Source organism: Anas acuta, chromosome 16 (assembly GCF_963932015.1).
Source record: "Anas acuta chromosome 16, bAnaAcu1.1, whole genome shotgun sequence".
In the NCBI taxonomy this organism is placed as follows: domain Eukaryota; kingdom Metazoa; phylum Chordata; class Aves; order Anseriformes; family Anatidae; genus Anas; species Anas acuta.
The window spans coordinates 7,867,459-7,887,088 of NC_088994.1; the positions used below are offsets into that span (position 1 = coordinate 7,867,459).

Below are 19,630 nucleotides of genomic sequence, written 5' to 3' on the forward strand. Positions count from 1 at the left end.
CTGCGTGACATGCTGGCTCTGCACCTTGCCGGCAGCTTTTGGAGCTGCTTCTCAAAACCCCTCCGGTGAAGCAGAAACCAACGTGCTCATCATCCTATTTTCAGCAGTCACCCGAGTGCACGGGGTGCCAGCGGTTACACAGAGCTCAGCAGCCCCGGTCCCGTGCCGCCACGTGGCCGCTCCCCGCCGGCAGGAGACCTGCGGGCACCTCGCTGGGCGCTGCCACCAGAGGGGCACGGCCCGGTCACCCCGCTGCCGGGGGGGGGGGGATCCGTGCCTCGTAGCTCCCGGCTGCCGCACCGGGTTTCGGTGCAGAGTGGAGCCGGGCAGCGGGGCTGGGAAACACCTCCGGGCCCGGTGGGGACGGGCAGGGGCGGCTCACCCGGGGTCACATCGGGGGGACGGGACGGGACGGGACGGGACGGGACGGGTTTGTCCCGGGGTAAGCTCAAGCCCAGCGGGATTTGCCCCGCTGCGCTCCTTCACACCCACTCCCGTTAAAGGGGGATTTCTACACCCGGCTGCGGCCGGCGGGGGCCGCACCCTGCGGTGAGCCCCGGGGGGCTCCTCCTCGGGCACGGACGAGACCCCCGGGGACCCCTCGAGCTGCACCGGGGGCACCGGGCTGGAAACGCCCGGCTCGGCCCGGGGGAGCTCTGCCCACAGCCCCCACGCGGGGCTCAGGCTGCGGAGCCGCCCCGTCCATGCCCGGTGCCGACCCCCCCGGTACCGGGACCCCCCCGGGGTGGGCGGGGCTTGGCGCGGCCCCGCCTCCCATTGGCCGTTGGGCGGGGGCGGGCGGGCCGCTTTGTGACGTCACGATCAGCTGTCGGGAGGTCCCGATTTGTGCGGGGCAGCGGCGGGCGCGGCGCAGAACCCAGCGGTGCGCGCCCCCCGCCCCCGCCGCCTCCTCCCTCCGACGGCCTCCGCCACCGCTTCCCACGGCCGCACCGGCGAGGTGAGTGCGGGACAAGGACCGGGGTGGGGGGGGGCTCCGGGGGGCGGCTCGCGGTGTCCTGGGGGGGGGGCGGCGGGGCTAGGGCAGGGCTCGGTGCGAGCTGACCGGCAGCGGGATCCGGATCCTCACCCCGGGGTGCGGGGGGGGCGCTGCGGTTCGGCTGGGCACGGAGCCGGGTGGCGGTGGTGGCGGCGGGGGGGGGGAGCCTTTGTCCTGCCGTGCCGGGCCGGGTCAGGTCAGCGCGGCGGGGCCGGGCCGGGCAGCGCCCCCCCTCCCCTTCCCCCCCCCCCCCCGCCTGTTGTTTGTTTCGGCACCGCCGCGCTCGGAGCCGGGCCGCCCGCGGCCCCCATTGGCTGCGGCGCGCTGGCAGGCCGCTGTGACGTCACCTCATTTGCATATGACATTGGGACGTCACCAGCACCCCCCCCACACCCCCCCCCCAGCGCTGTCCCCCCGTGACCCCTGCCCCGGGATGCGGGGGGGGTGCCCGGGGCCGTGCGGCCGCTCCCGGCCCCGCTGCGGGGCTCCCCCGGGCGAGCCCGAGCCGTGGCAGCGGCTCCCCCGGGCCCGTGGCGCAGAGCCCTCGGGGGGGGGGCCGGGGGGGGCGCGGAGTTGCGAAGCCCGCACGGCGCTGCGGGTGCCCCGGCTGCGAGGCGGCAGCGCCCGGTGCCGGCAGCGGGGGCTGGGTGGGTGCCAGGGGTGGCCACGGGCATGGCCAACGCCTTGCTGGGACACTGAGCCCCTGCGGGGACAGGCACCGGGTGTAGGACGGTGCTGCGGCTTTGTTCCCACCGGGCTGGGGCCGTGCAGTGCCAAGAACTTCTTTTTTTTTTTTTCTTTTTTTCCCTCTGGAATAAATATTTCCTCTCCTTTTTTAATTCCCCCCCAAAGAACACCGATATTTCTGTTCTCCCTCACTGTCACCGTTAGGAATCTGTTGCATCAACCCGCGCTTGTCTGGCCGGATGCAAAAGGGAAAAAATGCAGGGGAAGCTTTTCTGTCAGGAATAAACCAGTATCACCTGGGCTGTGAACTCTTGTCGCAGAGCTTTTTAGGGTGAATTGCTCAGCAGGGCTTGCCTGGCCCCACATGGCCCCAGGCAGGCTCAGGACGGATGCCAAGGTGAGCCCGGGGTGCCAAAGTCCACCCTTCCCGTCAGCGCTGGGCCTCCTGCGATGTCCCAAGGCTGTGATGCTGGGACTGCTTCCCTCCCAACGTGTGCTCCCAGGGATGTTTTACACAGCGTATCCCGGAGAGGAAACATCTGGGTTCATTGCATTTCCTAGGTCTGCTTGCAGCAAATCTAAAAATTCCTGCCGGCTTGGCTGCTGGCAGGCTTGCCAGGGCTCCGTGTGCAGTGGCATTAGATGGCAGCAGATGAGGTTTGTCCTTGGGGCAGTGACCTTCCCGGCAGTGGCAGCACAGGGACCCTGCGCAGCTGGCACTGGAGTGGATGTCCTGGCACTTGCAGGGATTGCCTCAGCATTGGGGTTTTGTTGTCTCTGGAGTCTTGCTTGGTTTGGATGCTGAAATGACTTGGTTGGTGTGATCCAAGCCAAAAGGGTCGTCTCCCATCAGTAAATAAAGTTTCACGTTAGAGTTTTCTTTCTCCGGGCTTTTCTTGTTGCTCCCTGCCTTCTTTTCCCCCTCCCTTTGCTGTTGCTCCATTTGAGGCAACGCGGGTGTGACACAGGGACACAGGGACAGCCCTGCAGAGGACAAGCCTGTGGCAGGTCGGGTCCTGCCAGGGATGGGAGGGATGGGGGGCAGAGCGGGGATGCCTCATCAACCCCTCCTGGGGCACTAAGCGGGGGCATCCCCACTCCCTGCTCTCTGTCTCACTGCTGGCTTTAGGGTTTTGGTACACGCTGCGTGGAGAGAGCAGCCTGGGATGTGCTTGACTAATTTAGGTGAAGCGAACTGAAAATAACGCTTCCCGCTTGTGCTGGAGGCACACACCTGATTTATCCCTCCGCCACCGTGAGTGCTCGGAGTATTCTTAGCCCTGCTGGGGAAGGACCCGTCTCTGCCATTTGTCATCAGCATCCCTCCTGCTGTGCTGTGGGGTGTTGGTGGGAAGTTTCAAGGAGCCCGGTGTTGTTTCCAGGCGGAGCAGCTGCTGGAGTTGCTGCCTGGAGCTGCCAGCCCTTGTGAGGCTGAGGCTGCCGCGGGCTCCTCATGCACCTCGGGGCCGTGCTGCCATTCCTCTCGCCTATTCTTAGTTCCTGGAGTTATTCGCAGGGACGGTGACTCAGGAAGCTAATTATTGTGTAGAGGTTTCGGGGGGGATAACTAAATGCATTATAATTTCCATACTCCTACTTTAATGTGTATTATTTAATGCCCTCCAGCAAGTTCTAAATGCTGTGGCTGTTGGGCTTTCTGGAAGGGCTGGGCTGCTTGGGAAACGTCTCTGTCCCCAAGTGCGTGGCCCTTGCAGGCATTCCCCACTGGCTGGGGTGGGGTTGGTGCACCAAGCTGGAAGCCTGGGACAGGGGCAGCTGTCCCCATGGCTAGCCCCAGAGCCTTTCACCCCATCAGGACCCAGGAGAGCTGCCCCTCTGTGACAAGGACACAGGGCTGAGGGCTTTGGTGGATTGCAAGGAGGGTCTGGAGGGGACCAAGGACTCTGTGCTGGTCGTGCGGCTGGGAGCTGCTCCCTTCTATGGTGGAGGGGAGGTGAAGAGCCCGATCCTGCCTCTTTAACACAGTGTACAAGCAGACAGTGTGACCTGAGCATGAGGATTAAAGATCCCCAAGGCAGAGAACCAAGGGGTCCTGCCTTGTTGCGGGGGTGGGATCTGCCAATGGAAGTGTTACCTCAGGGTTTTTAGAAAAAGAAGCTAAATTTGGGGTGGGGTGGCAATTGGAACTAATAGCATCCACCGTGCCTTGTGCCTTTAGGAAAGGGGATTTATCCATGAATTAGGGTAAGGATCTGTGGAGCCCAGACACTCTGTCCCTCGCTCTCCTGGTGGCAGCCGCAGTGCTTTGGGACCGGTTTCCTGAGAGGCCTGGAGGGACGGAAGGAGGAGCGCATTTCCTGAAGTCTGCTGTCGTCCAGGGAAGGCAGCTCTCGGGTTTAAACAATACAAATAAAAGCCAAGACTTTCTGCCCTCTTTATGACTGTGACTTATCCTGAGCTCAGCTTTGAGCCTGCTGGAGAGGAGTTCCTTGTCCGGGGCCTCTCCCAGCCACTGGCCTCCCCCTGCCAAGCTGTGGTGCGTGTGCCTGGGGAAAAGAGGCGGGCAGCCCCCCTCAAGCTAGGAGTGCTTCCAGCAGACCTCGAGGCGGGCGGGGGGCTGTGCCTACTCCTAGAAGTAGTGGGGAATCCTTCTTGACTTTATGCCAAGAGGTGGCTTGAGCATGCTGTGAGCAAGGCGTCCTGCCTGGACCTGGCTCGCTCAGCCACTGCCACTTCTCGGGTGCTGCTGAAGGGGCGAATTGTGGCAGCAGAGATGCAGGATGAGCCCTGGAGGCTAGTGGGATCCCATCATCCTCAAGGGTCCCTCTTTTTTTTATTATTTTATTTTTTATTATTTTTTTTTGGCCTTGTGGAGCAGGCATTAGATCTCCTGTGCATCTGTGAGCAAGAAGCCAAAATGCACAGCAATCCCAGAACAAATAAATAAATAAATACAAGCGTGCCAGAGCTCAGGAGCAAGCACCTGGACTCACTGCACATACCCACTGTGAGCCTGGCTGGTGCTGCAGGGGCTGGCTTGCACCAGCTGCCTGGTGGTACGGAGCCCCCCTTGATTACCCCGGAGCTGCCCAGGGCTTGCACTGGGTCCCTGCTCTCAGCAACCAGCTGGTAGCCAACATGGGGACCCCCGTTCACCTCTGAAGCCAGGTGCACTGAGGATGTCCTGTCCCCAGGCTGGCAGCTCTGCAGATCCCATGGATTCACCACCTTCCTCCTGGAGCTGCCAGCTGGGCTCTGCCCTCAGTGTTCTGGGCAGGACCGCGTGCAGTTAGCCTGGTCAGGGACTCTGCCTTTCCCCCACATCCCGCCCTTGGTGGCATTTTAATGCCCTTTTATGTCTCTGGACCAAATGCATTTTCTCTGCACGATTAATACTCAGTGCCTTGTGTCTGCCATCTGTGCGTGGCTTTCTGAAAGCTTTGCAGACACGGCTGAAATTGGAGTCCTGACCTCCTCCCAGCTGCAGGGAATTTTTTCCCCAGTGGTAAAACTGGCACAGTAATGTAGCCTGCTTGGAGAAGAGCCTTGCCCACGACACCTGCCCAAGGCCCTAGGTCTGCCTCTCACAGGGACAGCAGTGGCTGTGCTGGAAATGCCCAATCGCCCCTGTCAGGGAGGGGACAGGCACAAGACAGCTGTCCCTGTCCCTGTCCCCCTTGCGCTTAGCTGGGTTTCTGCCCCACAGTGCTGGGCTGTGATCTTGAAGAACCTCGCTTGTACGGAAACATTGCCTGGTCTTGGGGCGCTGCTGAAAAGTACCAGCGATGCCACATGTGACGGTGTCACCTACCGGAGCTGGAACTGCGTGCGGCTGCTTTACAAGCGCACCTCTGGAAGTGCACACAGAGAAAATAGCAGTGACAGCTTTCGGAATGACACCAGTGTAAAAGAGGCACCAGCACTGAGTTCTCGAGCCCGACTCCAATCAGCACACATTACTAATAGAAAGAAAAATCAAACGAAAGGCTCCCCTGCTGCTTCCCAGCCTCCAGCTGCAGTTTTGGTCTGTGGCCAATCCTGAACAGCTTCTTGGAGAGCAGCTTGGGGCAGGCAGGGGTGCTGGTGCCTCTGTCCTCTTGTGAGGTGTGCATTTAGCACCCTGCTAAGAGTGGATTTTAGGGCCCAACCCCTCTTGCACTGCAGCAATCGCCCTGGCTCATGCCAGCTCTTCAGACACAGCATCATCATCACCCTGTTCCTTGCCTGTCCCACGGAGATTCACGCCACAGCCTGCGTGCGGTGATGGAGGAACTGGTGCTGGACAGGTCCGGGTTTACAGAGAGGGAAGCAGGTCCCAGCCTGACTGCAGGACAGTGCTTGGTGCTGCCCCTGGGATGTGCGGCTGGCCAGGGAGGGGATGCGGCGGTGGTGCATGCCATGAGGGGCTGGGGCAGGCTAGGGGCTGTGGGCACCTGTCCTGGCACAGCCACGTGTAGCACGGTGCTCCAGGACACAGCAGGGATTGGGGCTGGAATGCCTGCCTGTCCCTTCCAGCACCACACATCCTACATGTCCAGTCTGAATGCGTTTCTCCTTGTTTTCTTTGGTAGGCCTTTGCACTGAAGCCAAGAGAAGAACCTCATAACTGCACTGCACACCCTGTAACTGGGACTTTGTTAGCAGCAAAGCACCCCTGCCCCAAGGAAGGACCTCCAACGCCGTCAAGCTCCGTGCCCCTCTGCCTCTCCCTGCTTTGAAGCAGGCGCTCAGCAGTAGTTTTCTTCCTGTCCTGCCCCATCTGACCACTTCCCACCATGTTCCAGCGTCTCACCAGTCTCTTCTTCAGCGACAGCAGCCTGCCTGAGGGCCTGGAGGAACCCAAGCCCTTTGTCTCGGAGGAGGAGGAGGAGGATGGATGGCTTGTAATCGATCTTGGAGGTGAGAAAAGCAAGGTTTCACCCTGGTTTCACGTAGCTGCTGAAGGGTCTTGTCTTTCCAGCACTGGACAAGCCCTGTCAGGCAATAGCAGACCTTGCCTGGGAGCCTTCCTTTTGCTCTCTCAGGGGAGGTTCCTGCCTTGCCACCAGCAGTGGTGGCACTCTGGGCTGGCAGGTGACGCTGCCCCCCAGCTCCTGAGCCCCCAGCACTAGAACAGGATCCTCACACAGCCCCAGGTCAGGAGGTGTCCCTGAGTTTTGGTGCAGTCCCACCTGCTGGAGGCTCACTGGGCTGGGGACAGAGCACTGTGGCCTTGGCTGAGCCACAGGTGGATGGGGTCGATGAGCATGTCCCCTCCACTGTGGCATGGTGCCATCAGCCACACGGCTCAGCCGGGTGCCTGTCCCCTTGCAGCCATCTCCAGCTCCGTGCCATACTGGGGTCATCTGAGGCCACCCAGGGGAGCCAATCTCCACTCCAAAAGTTTTTGCAAAGGTTTCTCTTCCCAAAGCATTCCCAGTGTCCTTGCCAGGACCACTCGGGCAAGGTCCACAGTTGTAACGTCCCCGTGGAGCCCTTTGCCTGCTGGGGCTCCCTGCTCCCAGGGGTGGCTGGGACCATCCCAGGCCCTTCGACAGCAGCCAGGCAGGTCACATTCCTTGTGCCACGAGAGCTTCTCAAGCTCCATTAAGATCTCTGCGTTGCTATTGTAGGGCCTATGACTCAACCAATTGCAATGATCATTTTGTGACCTTTTGCTTGCAAATTGCACAGCGAACTTACACAAACAAGCCTGTCTGCACTGCAGCCTTTGGGTTGCTGCTCCTTGGTGGCTTCCAGCTGCTTTTACAGCCTCTGGTGAGTCACAGAGCCCCAGCCCAGGAGACACTGGTGGTCCTGCAGGGGCCGGGGCTCGTCTCCCTCACAGGGATGCTCCTGCCACATGCACTGAGCAGAGCTGATGCGTGTCATTCATTAGGGATCTGTGCCCCATGCAGTGAGCTGGAAAGGGCACCAGAGCTCAAACATGCCTGGGGCAGGGGACAGGGACACCCTGGTGCCAGCCTGGGAGCCCTGTGGAGAGCTGGTGGAGGCAGGAGGGTGGTGTGGGCAGCCGTGGAGGAGTCCCAGTTCTCTGGGCTCCCTGGTGGCTGTCCTGGGGGGTCATAGCAGTGATGCAGGAGGAGATGGGCTGCAAGGAGTTCCCTGCAGCACAGGGCATGCTGTTGCCATGCATCAGGGCCAGCTGGCCTCAGTCCTATTGCCAGTGGTGGCCACAGCGTGCCCAGAACATGCCACAAAACCCACAAGTTTTCTCCAGCAGAGAAATGCTGGGCTGTGCCGTGAATCCTTGTGTGAGAGCCCACAGCTGGCTCGGTGGGGATCCAGGGCTGACTTTGTTACTAAAGGCTCCTGTATTTCTGGTTGTCTTTTGCTTTTTTTAATTAAACAGCCAGGCCCTCGGTGCAGACCCAGCCTTTGGAAGGGTGTCTGCATGGACCTGGCACCCCACTGCTAATCCCCACAGGCACCACGGCTGCCTAAGCATTCCCCAACCAGCAAGGGATCGATTTATTTCAGCCCTTTTTCGGAGCCCTGAGTTATGCAAAGCACTTCAAAACCTCAGCCTCTTGGCTCCAGCCCTGATCCTCCACGTTATGGTGGTGGCAGGCGAGCGCGTCGCAGTCTGGCACTCCCCCAGCAGCCTCCGGATCCTCGCACCCCCGGCAGATCTTTGACCCGTGCATTGCAGAATGCGTCCACCCTCCTGGGAGCGTTCTGGGTGCATTTCTGAGGGCTTAGGGTTCAGGCTGCAAGTCCCCCAGCAACGGGGGAACCCTGTAACAGCACTTGTGACATCAGAAGCCACCTTTGGGGTGGATGGGTCAGATAAGCACACATGGCTCCATGTCATGGGAGCACACCTGACCCCAGGGGTAGAAGTGTTCAAGCCAGGCTCTGTCTGGCTGCAGGCTGACAAATAATCTGCAGCCTGGCATGTCAGCAGCTATTCATAGCCTCATATCCACTGACCTGAAGGAAGATGCTCTCCTGTCTGCAAGGCTAATTGTGGCCGGCCCTAAGCCCTAGGCTGGAGGAGCTGGAACATGTTAGGTGGTGAATGCCTGCCCCATACTTTGTGCTTCATATTTTTTCTAGCCTGTTTGGGCACTGCAAGCTCACATTCACCTCTGATTTCTCCTGCACCCTAACCCAGCAGCAGAGTCAGACATGTCCATACAGCCCTGCACTGAACCCACCCTGAAGAGAATGGTTCCTCTGACCCCGGGATGAGCCAGAAGCGGGTCTGGGTTTTGTGGTGAGCGCGGTGTCCTGCTAGGCACAGCTGTGGCTCCCGGCATGGGAAAAGCCCTGGCCCGTGTGGCTGGAGGCCAGAGCACATGGGGGCTGCTCGTGCTCAGCCAGCTGAAAATTGGCCCTGGTGGACTGAAGTCAAAGCCAAAGTGAAAGCTTGCAGTGAAGAGTTTACTCCCCGAGAGAAAAGTCTTTTCCAGGAAAAAGGTGCGCGCCACGTGTGTGTGCATGTGTGTCTGCTTGGTTCCACACGTGCACAGCGCCGTGCGCCTGGAGGTGCACGTTGTGGTGCAGCTGTGCGTGAGCACCGCTGTTTAGGTGACCTAAGAAAGCTTGCAGACAAAAGCAATATGTTCTTCTGGCCAAATTTCTTTCTCCACTTCAAGAAGGAAAAAAAAAATGTCTACTGTAAACCCCAATGCTTGGTAAATCCACCCATACCAAAGCTGTCAACCTGCGCACTGGGTCAGCGCGAGGGGCATGGCTGCCCTGCCAAGACTCCCCTGGACCGCGGCAGTGGTGGCGACGCCGTGGGGTGCCTCTCGCACTAACGATGCCCCTTTCTCTCCCCCCCCCTCCCCACTGTACATGGTGTGTGTGTGTCCCCGCTGCGCCCCGCATGGCTCCGCACCCCGCTCACTCCCCAGGCGGTGCCGCCCGCCCCGGCGCACAGCGGCGGGCCGGGGCCTGCGGGTGCTCGGTGAGGCCCTGCCTGGTGCCGCCACCCGCCCCGGCCCACGCCCGCAGCCCCGTGCCCACCCTGCCCGGCCCCTGCTTGATGGACGAGAGTTGGTTTGTCACCCCTCCCCCATGTTTTACTGCAGAGGAGCCCGGCCCCGACGGCGTGGGCAGCAGCCCCATGGAGGACCTGCTCATCGAGCACCCCAGCATGTCTGTCTATGTCACCAGCACCCTCGAGCTGGACGCGGAGGAGCCGCAGGACTCCGCTGCTGGGTGAGTTTGGGGCCAAGGACTAGGGCGGCTGCGCGTGACCGCAGCATTTCACCCGTGCTGCCCAGGGGACCCAGTCATGGTGATTTTAAACTGAAGGAGGGTGGATTCGGGTTTGTTATTAGGAAGATGTTTTTCTTGCTGAGGCATTGGTGTAGGTTGCCCAGAGAAGCTATGGATGCCCCGTTGCTGGAGGTACTGAAGGTCAGGTTGTACAGGGCTTTGAGCAACCTGATCTGGTGAAAGATGTCCCTGCCCATAGCAGGGCTTGGTCTGGGTGATCTCTGAAGGTCACTTCCAACCCAAACCATCCTGGGATTCTGTGACGTCAGTGTCCCCTTGTCCCACCTGGCAGGGTGTCCCAGCCAGCGCTGTGCAACGGCAGCAGCCTCTGTGCCCCAAAATACTCTGGAAAAGTGACCTTGATGTGCACTGGGTCCGCATTAAGACAGCTGTGGGTGTGGGACCAGCCACGTGAAGCCCTTGCCGGTTGGTTACTGCTGGCACAGACAGCAGTGGCCTCTTCCTCATCCTCTCCTGACACATGGCAGTCCACTGAGGATGCTGTGTGTTACCCCACCACCAGTCTGGGGCAAAGCAGCCCCACTGGAAGAGGATGGCCCCTGGGCACTGGTGCCCCTGAGTTCCTGGTTTCCCCACACAGGTGGGTGCTGCAGACCCCTGCCCCCAGCTCTCTTTCCTGGCTCTCTGCTGGCCTGGGCTGTGAGACCTTTCTCCCTGCCCCACAGTCCAGTGTAACAGGGGCGTTAATCAGAGATGCCCCGGCCTGCCACCTAACAGATGCAAGGAAAATCTGACCCCAGTGCCATCTCCTTTCCCAGCTACTCCCCTCCTTCTTCCCCCCTGCCCCTTCCTGGGGCCGCAGCCTCTCTGCAGCGTGAGGAGCACTGCCTTCTTCCCACAGCACCCGGCAAAGCCCTGACCCACCGGTGAGTCCCGGTACCACTATGCTGTGGGTTGCTGCTACCCCCACACCGGCCCTCCAGCACCTCCTCTGTGAGCCCCCTGACGGGGAGGGAAGTGTCCCCTGGCATTGCAGCCTGCTTATTTACCCAGCCTCACAAGGCAGAATTTGGGGTGATCCTTTTTTTGGCCAGGGCACATTATCCCTCTTGGGCCTTTCCCTTTGCAAAGTTGTCCTGAGGGTCTCAGTGCTGAAGAGAAACCTCAGTGCTGGAGGGTGAAGAAAGGGGCCAAAGAGAGCTAGGAACAGGCAAGGGAACAAATCTTATTAGGAGCGGGATGGACATGAGGGGGCTGTGGGCTGTGCTTGGCTCCTGCCCACTGGATTTGAGGGTACTGGTGACAATAAGGCCACCACGGGGCTGCAGGGTGGGCGAGGGTGGGCTTCTGGTGCGTGGGCGCGATGGCCTCATGGCTGGGGGGGGACCAGGCACCGCTGGCCACTGACGGTCCCGTCTCTCCGCAGGGAGGTGCCAGAGCCCCGGCTGGAGCGGCACACACCGCACCACACCACGTCCCTGTCGGTGAAGGCTGCCATCCTGGAGAAGGTCAGCCAGGCACGGCGGGTGCAGCGGGCCAAGCAGCTGGCAGAAAAGCCATGGCTCAGCCAGAAGGCGCTGCAGCGGCAGGACCGGGCCCGACAGCGCCCGGCCCGCCGGGCCCGACAGCGTGCGGGGAGCTTCCTCCACCAGCCCTGCCAGCGCCACTGCAACTACTGACCTCGCCAGCGGCCGCCCCGCCGCCACGGCACCTCCCGGCGGGGCTCGGCCTCCCTTCGACACCAGCCCCAGTGCTGCCACTCCGCCTCCCCTCACCCCTCACCGTCTCCAGGCCCACGCTGGCATTGCCTCACGCAGCGCAGGCCGGGAGAGCGGTGCCGTCCTCTGCCCCCTGCCCATCCGTCCACCAGCGTCTGGGCAGGGCGGCGGTGCCCCCTGTGAAGTCGCCCCTTTTCCAAAATTCATGGAGAAGCCTGTTCTTCTGTGTCCTGAAGAGCCTGTGACATCAGTGCCTTTCTTTATGACATCGTACTCCTCCGTGTAAACAGACTGTGATGTCACAAGCGGATACCAAGTGGAAGTGCAAAGAGGAACAAAGCAACGAGATTTGGTGTTTTTAGGAAAATATCGTCAATGACACTAAATTATGCTTCCTCCCCCACACCTCCTCCCCTCCTAGTGTCTCAGACCAGAGCAGAGATGGGACCCTGCTGTCACTGCATGCTGGTGACACTGCTGCTAGGGCCTGATCTTGTCCCTTCTCAGCGTGGCCCCATGGCACAGCACTGCCCTGCTCCAGCCCCAGGCCTGGCAGTGCCTGTGATGCTCTCAGCAGGTGGCCTTGGTGGCTCCAGCACAGGTAAAACCAGCAAACCCCATCCCAGCCGAAATTTCTTAATTGTACTTTTACCACAATAATAGAAAAACCCCACTGCTGTTCCCAAAAGAAAGCCAGGCAGGTCTCGGTGTTTTGTGTTTTTAAAGACAACATTACAAGAAATCTCAGGAAACAAAGCACTGACCCAGGAGCTGTTTGAGCACCACTGAGGAGAGCATGGTCTGCAGGGAAGTGGCGTCAGCATGGGGACGTTGGTGGGGTCACCACAACCTCCAGCAAGTGTTGGTCCCACCAAGCTGCTGGCCACGAGCAAGCCTCAAGGTTGTGTGCTCCTCCTGGAGCCACTCGCCTGCACTGGCTGTACCCACATAACACATTTAGACGTACATACGGATCTGTACATGTTTGTCTGTTTATATGCACTTGGATGAGGCACTGTTTGAGCCAAGGAGCATTGCCTGCCCTGCATCACTCCCTGGAGGAGAGCAGAGAAGGGGACTCGCGCAGCCTCCCTGAGGTGGTAGAAGCACGTTGGAGCTAGTGGTGAGAGGATGTGAAATGAGAGCGGCGAGGAGGTCGGCTGTGAGCAAGAGGCCAGGGGAAGAGGCTGAACTGAGGGCGAGGATGGAAATGGAGCGGCTGTGATGCGCGAGCCCATGTGGAGAGGTACCGTGGCCCTGGCTGCGGTGGGAGCAAGACCAGGGCTGGCACTGCCACTGGACTGCAGTCACGCAGGAAACTCCCCATCTGGCCCCACCAACACTCGCATATTTCACATGATGGGTCAAATTCAGTCATGGGCAATGCTGATTTTTAATGCTGCTGCACCCAGGCTGCTCCAGAGAGCAAGCACCCCACTGGAGAGTCTGCCCTTCAGCATTGCCAACACCCATAACATCAGTGTCTGAACTGGTTTTAAGTCACTGTGGTAGGTCAAAGCTTGGACTGTTGATTTTTTATTATTATTATTATATTTTTTTTTTCTAATGAGAGGAAAAAAAAACACCCACAAGTCCTTCCGTAACTACCAGCCTCCTGGATCTGTGACTGAGAAACCTGGACCTCATGGGAAGTGGCTGATACTGTTTGCCTGCAGAGTGTATTTTTAGCTCTGATGACACAGTGTTCCCAAAAGCACAGAAAGAATGAAAATTTATTTCAAATATCTATTTTAAGCCACACGTCAGAGCCTCTCGGTTTCAATTCTTCCAGGCCAGTTTCTTGTTCAACTCCTGCTGGGATGGTGCAGAGGCCTGCGACGCTCATCACATGCGCATGGCACCAGCTGCCATGCTGCTGAGAAACGGTGCGGGCAGCAACAGCGGCCGACAAGCCCTGTGCCAGGCACAATGCCGGCCACATCCTGCACCTGCAGCCAGTACCTGCTCCGGGACTGGCGCCTGCACCACAGTCCCATTTCTAACAGAACCCCCCATTTCAAATTCTGCTTTCTAATTTAAATAAAAGGCACGGTAAAAGCTTCCCAGGCAGAAAATGGGCTGTTCTGTTCCGCTGCTTTTTCAGCCTTTCTGATAAATTCGGAGGTAGCAGAGCTTATTTTCACAGCCGACATGAACGAGCTGGGGAGCCCGGTGCTCCCTCGGGCCTTCCTCATCTCCCTGCCTCTCTCTGGGCACCGTTGCAGCAGAGCCGTGAGGCTGTGCTGAGCACACCATCGCCTGGCAGACAGGACACGCGCCATTTCAGTTCTCCGCCAGAGACCGATGACACCTTGACTCGAGGGGCAAGTTTACATCCTTTGGCTTCCTTGGCTTCACATTAAATGCCTTCTTATTTCTAAAGTGATCCCTGAGAGAAACTGGGAGCATTGCAAACAAACGCTGCCACAAGTGCTGCTGAAGGCAAAAGGAGATGTTCTGAGCACTCGGGTGCCTCTGCCCGGAAGGTTCAGAGTGGCAAAGGAGGGCTGGGGCTGAATCCTGGAGCCGCACCCCTCATCTCACTCTTTCCCATGGCTCTGCATTGTGTCCTCTGTGGCCACCAGGCTGTTCCCTGCCCAGGCAATGCCTTCAGAGGAAGAATTGTCTCTCTAGCTCAAATATACATCAAGAAGTGGACAACCATCGCAATTTCTGCCTCCAGCTCATATTAACCTGCTGCAAGTTCTGCACATCTGAGATGCTGCTGCAGAGAGCTCCTGAAATTAGGGCTGGCTGTGATACCTTTGCCCCTTCCTCAGCTGAGAGGTGCAAATATGCTGGGGCCACCACGCCGGGTGGTGAATTACCCCAGGTGCTCGCAAGCATTGCTCTGGTAAGAGAGCCCCGTGCCGACACCATCCTCGGCCTCCTGCTTGTGCAGCCCCTGGCAAAGCCCCCGCTGGCTCAGCAGTGCCGGCTGTGCCCTGCTAGTGCCCATCATCTGGTTCAAACAGCTAATGCTATTACTATGTCCTGTTTTGGGGAAGTGACTGCAAAATATTTTGGTTTCCTTTCATCTTTCTGTGCCAGTCTGAGACATCTTTCACCATGCTACTCCCAGCCAACACTGGGGAAAAAAAAAAAAAAAAAAAAAAAAGCAGAACTACTATCACACTTGATATCAAGAGTATCTTTATAAAGGGTTAATAAATTATTAATAATGTTTTAATGAAGAGGTTAATCTATCTACTAATCATGTATTAACCCCATACAAAAAGTGAGTACTGATGTACCCATCACACATTGTGACCGACACGTCTTATGCTGTGGCAGAGACATGTTTGAACTGTGCTTTGCAGAAGGCCTGCAATGCTCCTGTCCTGTACAGTGGTGATCACTACAGCTGGCCTGATACCAAATCTCCTGCCCTAGTATTGTAAGATCAAGGAAAATCCTTTACACTGAGGTTATGCGTCTCCTCGAATCTTAAAACAAATGAAAGGTGCTTAAAAAAAAAAAAAAAATTTTTTTTTTTTTTTTGCTTGTGCACATGTGTACATGTGTAAATATTTTAAAACACTGTGGATGTTTGGTAGGTTGTTTTGGGGTTTGGGGTTTTTAGTTTTTTTGCATCCAGTATTTTCAATTTGTGACTAGCTGTGCAATGCTCCCAATGGGAAGTTGAAGCAAACATGCTGAGGGCTGGCAGGGAGGTGCTGGGCTGTGTCCTGCTTACACGGCGAGGATGAGCTCTTGGTTTCTTTTTGTCTGTTACTTGTGTAGGAGGAAACTACAGCGTGGACTCAGGGACTAACAAATTGGCTGGGGTCTTTAAAAGTGTGTTTTTTTCTGGACTCTGCTGTTCAGACGTGGGGTTTGTTTCTGCCTGTGAGGCTGTTGGTTACTCATCTGCGTGGTCCTGACAGAGCATGTTGAAGCTGTGAGGATGTTTGCTGTGGCCCCGGTGGAGAGGGGATTTGGCCAGCTGCCACCTGCTGAAGATGCAGGGACTGAGTGGCCCAGGCGGAGGAGCTGCAGCTGCTTCCTCGTGGTGCAAGCATCCCTGAGCATCACCCCCAATTCCCTTGTGTATGTCCCCACAATTCAAATTGTACCGCTAGGATGTAGCTAGTTCCCTCCTTAGGCGTTTTGGCTGTGAGCAACTAGACGCGACTTTAAGCAGCGTGTAAGAGCCCCCAAGGATTCGGGACTCAAGCAGCACTGTGAGTTCTGAATCAGCCCCAGCTCACCTGGCTCCCACTGGGCACTGGGAGCGGGTGAGGCAGCGGGGCAGTCACAGAGGAATGCTGGTGCTGGGGACAGGCAGGACCGCACTTCTTGTTTCACCCTGGAAGGAAGCGGCAAGGCTCCCACAAACGCCAGAAGAGCAGGGGCAGTGCCCTGGAGAAGTGCCACCGCTTGATACGAAGCAGGGTTGCAGCAGGATGCATCTGAACCCGTGTGTCCCCCCTGGCAGCGCTGGGGCAGCCCCGCTGCCCGACCCTGCCCTGGCAGCCCAGTAGCTCTGGCATCACCCAAGCAGGATTCCTCACCAGCAGCTTGCGGCAGCTGTGACAAAGTCCCGCTACTGAATTTTGGCTCTCGCCAGCACTGGAAGGCTGTGAGGTGGTGGGGCAGAAGGCCCCAGTCACCTGGCTTGCTGAAGCACGCGCCCACAAATACGCTTTTCAAAAAACTGTTGTGAAAGCTCGGTCTGGGAAGAAAACAATTCTTTCCATGACAGCCAGCTTTTCTCTTCTGTAATGGAAAATGTTAAACACGTAGCTCATCCCAAAGATCACCACCATGGGAATATTCACGTCACCTCTAGGCACATATCTAATGAATACGTAATTTTTACCTTTACATTTCACTGATATCACCTCCATTCAGCCCCACTGGGCAGGAAAAGCCAGACGTCCTGTCATCGGAGCAAAAAAAATGAAGAAAAAAATACTCCAATGAGATTTCACACTCCAACCACAGCTTTGCAATTGCTCCCGTGGAGGCTAAACATCAATTCCAGTGCCCTGCATTAAGTGGAAATTAGGTTTGGGGTAAATTTATCGAAAAACAAGTCCCAAATATTAAATTATTTAATAGCTAGAAAGGGAATACAGTAAGAAGTAGCAGAAAACCCCGGTGGAGGTGGCTGGAGAACGTGGTGCTCAGCCTTCCACCTGCTGCTGCCCCCCAGGCAGCTCGGGGTCAATGGCAGCACCTGAGCCTCCCCCAGACACCTGGATTTACAGCAGGAGGCCAGCAACTTTGTGTGGCCAGGGCCGCTGTGCCCCTTCATCTGTGCCTGGCAAATACAACCCTGCCACTGTTTCCACGGACAGCACAGATGTACCTTGATTTTAGCACTCAGAAGCAGCTACTGGCAGTGGGAGGGAGATGCCCCCTCCTAGACCTCATCCCCTGGAGCCCCCCAGGCCTCCTCTTCCCTCTCTGCTGCCCCCAGAGACCTGCACCCGGAGCCATCTGGGACACCCAAGGGCCTTAGCTGGGGCTGATCGACCCAGAGCTTGTCACCTGGGGAAAGCTTTCCTCCTCCACCCGCTCCTCTCAGATCTGTTCAGTACCGTTCAGGATCATGAATAATTCCCTGGTGTCTTCAAGGGCTCTGTCCTTGTCCCATCGATGTGACCGCAGAGGCTGTGACGGGCCGGGTCGCCTGACTGGCGTGGTGGAAGTGCTCCCAGCCCTGGTGGTCGGACTCAGCTTGTGTGCGGCATCTTCCGTGGCCTGGAGCTTCGTGCCATTTGTCCACGCACCAGCAAACAGCTTTCCCGCTTCTGAGAAGAGATCTGTGCCATTAATGACAGCTAATATTCTTTTTTTTTTTTTTTTTTAAATATGAAGATGAAAAAGGCGAGCAGCTCCATTTAATAACGAAGTTGTCCCTTGATGACAGTCCTTTCATTCTTTCTCGTGGGGAGGCGATGTGTGGGGTACCCACTCCACTCTCACATCTTAACACCCACCGGGCTGCACTAAGGGTGCTGCTCTCCCAGCCCTGTGCCCAGAGTGACCAAAATGCTCTTTTAGGGGGGATTTGCCGTGCACCCCCTTCCAGCCACAACGTGTGAACTTGGAGCATAGAAACACCAAAGTGACGCTTCGGCTCCACGGCAGCCAAGGGCAGAACTCCTGCTGCCTCCCCCCCCCACCTTTGTAATCCATCACCTCTGCGGGGGGCGAGAAGATTTTATTCCTTGCAAACAGAGGGAAACCAGCACAGCAAATTCCAGGCTGTAGTTCAAAAATGGGCTGCACAGCCCAGGGGAGCCCAGTGGTTCTTTGCTCCTTCACGTCCACCCATTTGTCCTTGTCAGGGAAGCTGGAAGCAGCTATGCCCACCTTGCTAAAGCTCATCTTCAGCTCTGTTTCATCACGGTTATGCTTTGGGAAATCTAGGGATGGGAGAACAGCACAAGGCGTAATGGTAAAATAGTAATAGTCTTTTATCTTGTATCATAAATGTATCTGTACGGAGCAGTTAAGTATTGCAATATTTTATTTATCTGTATCAACCCTACAACTAGGTATTCTGCTTGTAAAGCTCATCTACACACGTTGTACATCTCCATGCTGTATGTCTGTATATGTGCCTTTCACCCTTTTTCATGGTATGCCATCTTTTTTTTTTTAAACAACTGTAGAACTTGAATTTGTGAACTATAGTTAAAAGTCCTATGCAAGAGATGACTGGGAATTACTTTTTTGATATTTCTGCATTTCTATGTTGTTTTAAAACTAGATGCTAGGCTTTTCAGAGAAGCCTAACAGAATTAATGCCCTAAAAAGCCCACCATTTCAGCTGCTAAATCTCTTAGGCAGCTTTGAAAAGCTCATCCCCCCAGCCCAGTTCCTCACCGGTTTGTGCATGGAGGCTGAGCAGCAGTGGCTGAACGGCCCCCAGCGCTTCGCCAGGACAGGTGGCACGCTCAACATCCAGCTTTTCCTTCCAAAGGCTCGTCTGAAGTGAAAGTGCTATTTGGGCTAAAAGGTCACCTTAAGCCTTCCCTCAAAAGCACTGGAGTACGTCTGCTGGCTCTGCTCCTTGCCCAGCCCCATGGCCGGCAGGGCCCGTGCCGGCCCGGTTGGGGTAGGCGCATTGTAGGGAAGCCACGAGCCCACGCGTTCCAGCAGATGAACACAGCTGTGTCCTGCCCAAGGGGCTCTGTCGAATGCCTTACAACAGTGGGACAACTCTGACCACGCGATTTTAAGAAGGGAGAAAATGCCCCACATTTTCTACATCACTTATGCTGTAGAACTGAAAACTAGTTCAAAACTCAAAGCTAACAAAATGCGTCCTTTTTTTTTGTGTGTTACGTGTTAAATCGATGTAAGCAAGGTTACTAGAGAAAGGGTGTTTACTTCTTGTAGGACATTGTTCAAAAATTTGCCATTTGTCAACAGACTGAAGGACATGACTGCCTGGAATATGTTGCATAGTGTGCCTGTGTGTGTGTAACCTGGTTTTGGTTGTTAGATTGTAATGCTGTCTTTTGACTGAAAAAAAAAAAAAAAGAATATAAAGAAAAAACACAAGAAATAAAAAAAAATATATTTAAAGTCTATCTGATGTGTATTGCTCTGAAGCCTGAAAGAGAACTTGTTTACAAACTGTATGCAAGATGCAGAAAGTTTTTGCTTTCAAAATAAGCTTTTAGAAGTCAATACCATAACTATTGGAGACAGCATCAGCTGTTCCTTCAAACAAAAATATACAACAGCCCCGTGTGCTTGTGCCACCCTCCTGAAAACCGAGAGGCAGAGACATGTCTCTAAGACAAGTAAGGGCTTGGAGGGTTTGACAGGTGAGGGGCTGAGAGGTTGCTCAGCCTGGAGAAGGCTGCGAAGGGGTCTCATCAATGTATAAATACCCGACGGGAGGAGTAGTAGGGAAAGGCCTTGCAGAGAGATCTGACAGGTTGGAGAGCTGGGCGATCACCAACCACAGGAAGTTTAACAAGAGCGAGTGCCGGGCCCTGCACCTGGGAAGGGGCAACCCTGGCTGCACGTACAGACTGGGCGATGAGACGCTGGAGAGCAGCCCTGCAGAGAGAGATCTGGGGGCTGTGGCTGACAGCAAGTTAAGTATGAG

The 19,630-nt window shown here is 56.7% G+C and overlaps 1 protein-coding gene across 3 annotated transcripts; it reads left to right on the plus strand.

The window, feature by feature from the left end:
- Positions 1 to 796: 796 nt before the first annotated feature.
- TP53INP2 (tumor protein p53 inducible nuclear protein 2) lies at positions 797 to 19,103 on the plus strand. 3 transcript variants are annotated; one of them, XM_068700637.1, is made up of 5 exons: positions 797 to 958; positions 6,217 to 6,544; positions 9,508 to 9,814; positions 10,654 to 10,761; positions 11,262 to 19,103. In XM_068700637.1, the coding sequence occupies exons 2-5, from the start codon at positions 6,421 to 6,423 to the stop codon at positions 11,512 to 11,514; spliced, it is 792 nt and encodes a 263-aa protein (XP_068556738.1). In that variant the 5' UTR covers positions 797 to 958; positions 6,217 to 6,420; the 3' UTR covers positions 11,515 to 19,103. The 3 variants fall into 3 exon arrangements, with proteins under 3 accessions (XP_068556738.1, XP_068556740.1, XP_068556739.1); XM_068700639.1 differs by having other exon boundaries at positions 9,685 to 9,814; XM_068700638.1 differs by lacking the exon at positions 10,654 to 10,761.
- The last annotated feature ends 527 nt before the right edge of the window (positions 19,104 to 19,630 follow it).

Bases quoted from the DNA above. Each gene is read 5' to 3' on its own strand.
- TP53INP2 (XM_068700637.1), top strand. From the start codon at position 6,421: ATGTTCCAGCGTCTCACCAGTCTCTTCTTCAGCGACAGCAGCCTGCCT. The intron at 6,545-9,507 runs GTGAGAAAAGCA...CTCACTCCCCAG, and splicing joins GCTTGTAATCGATCTTGGAG to GCGGTGCCGCCCGCCCCGGC. The intron at 10,762-11,261 runs GTGAGTCCCGGT...GTCTCTCCGCAG, and splicing joins GGCAAAGCCCTGACCCACCG to GGAGGTGCCAGAGCCCCGGC.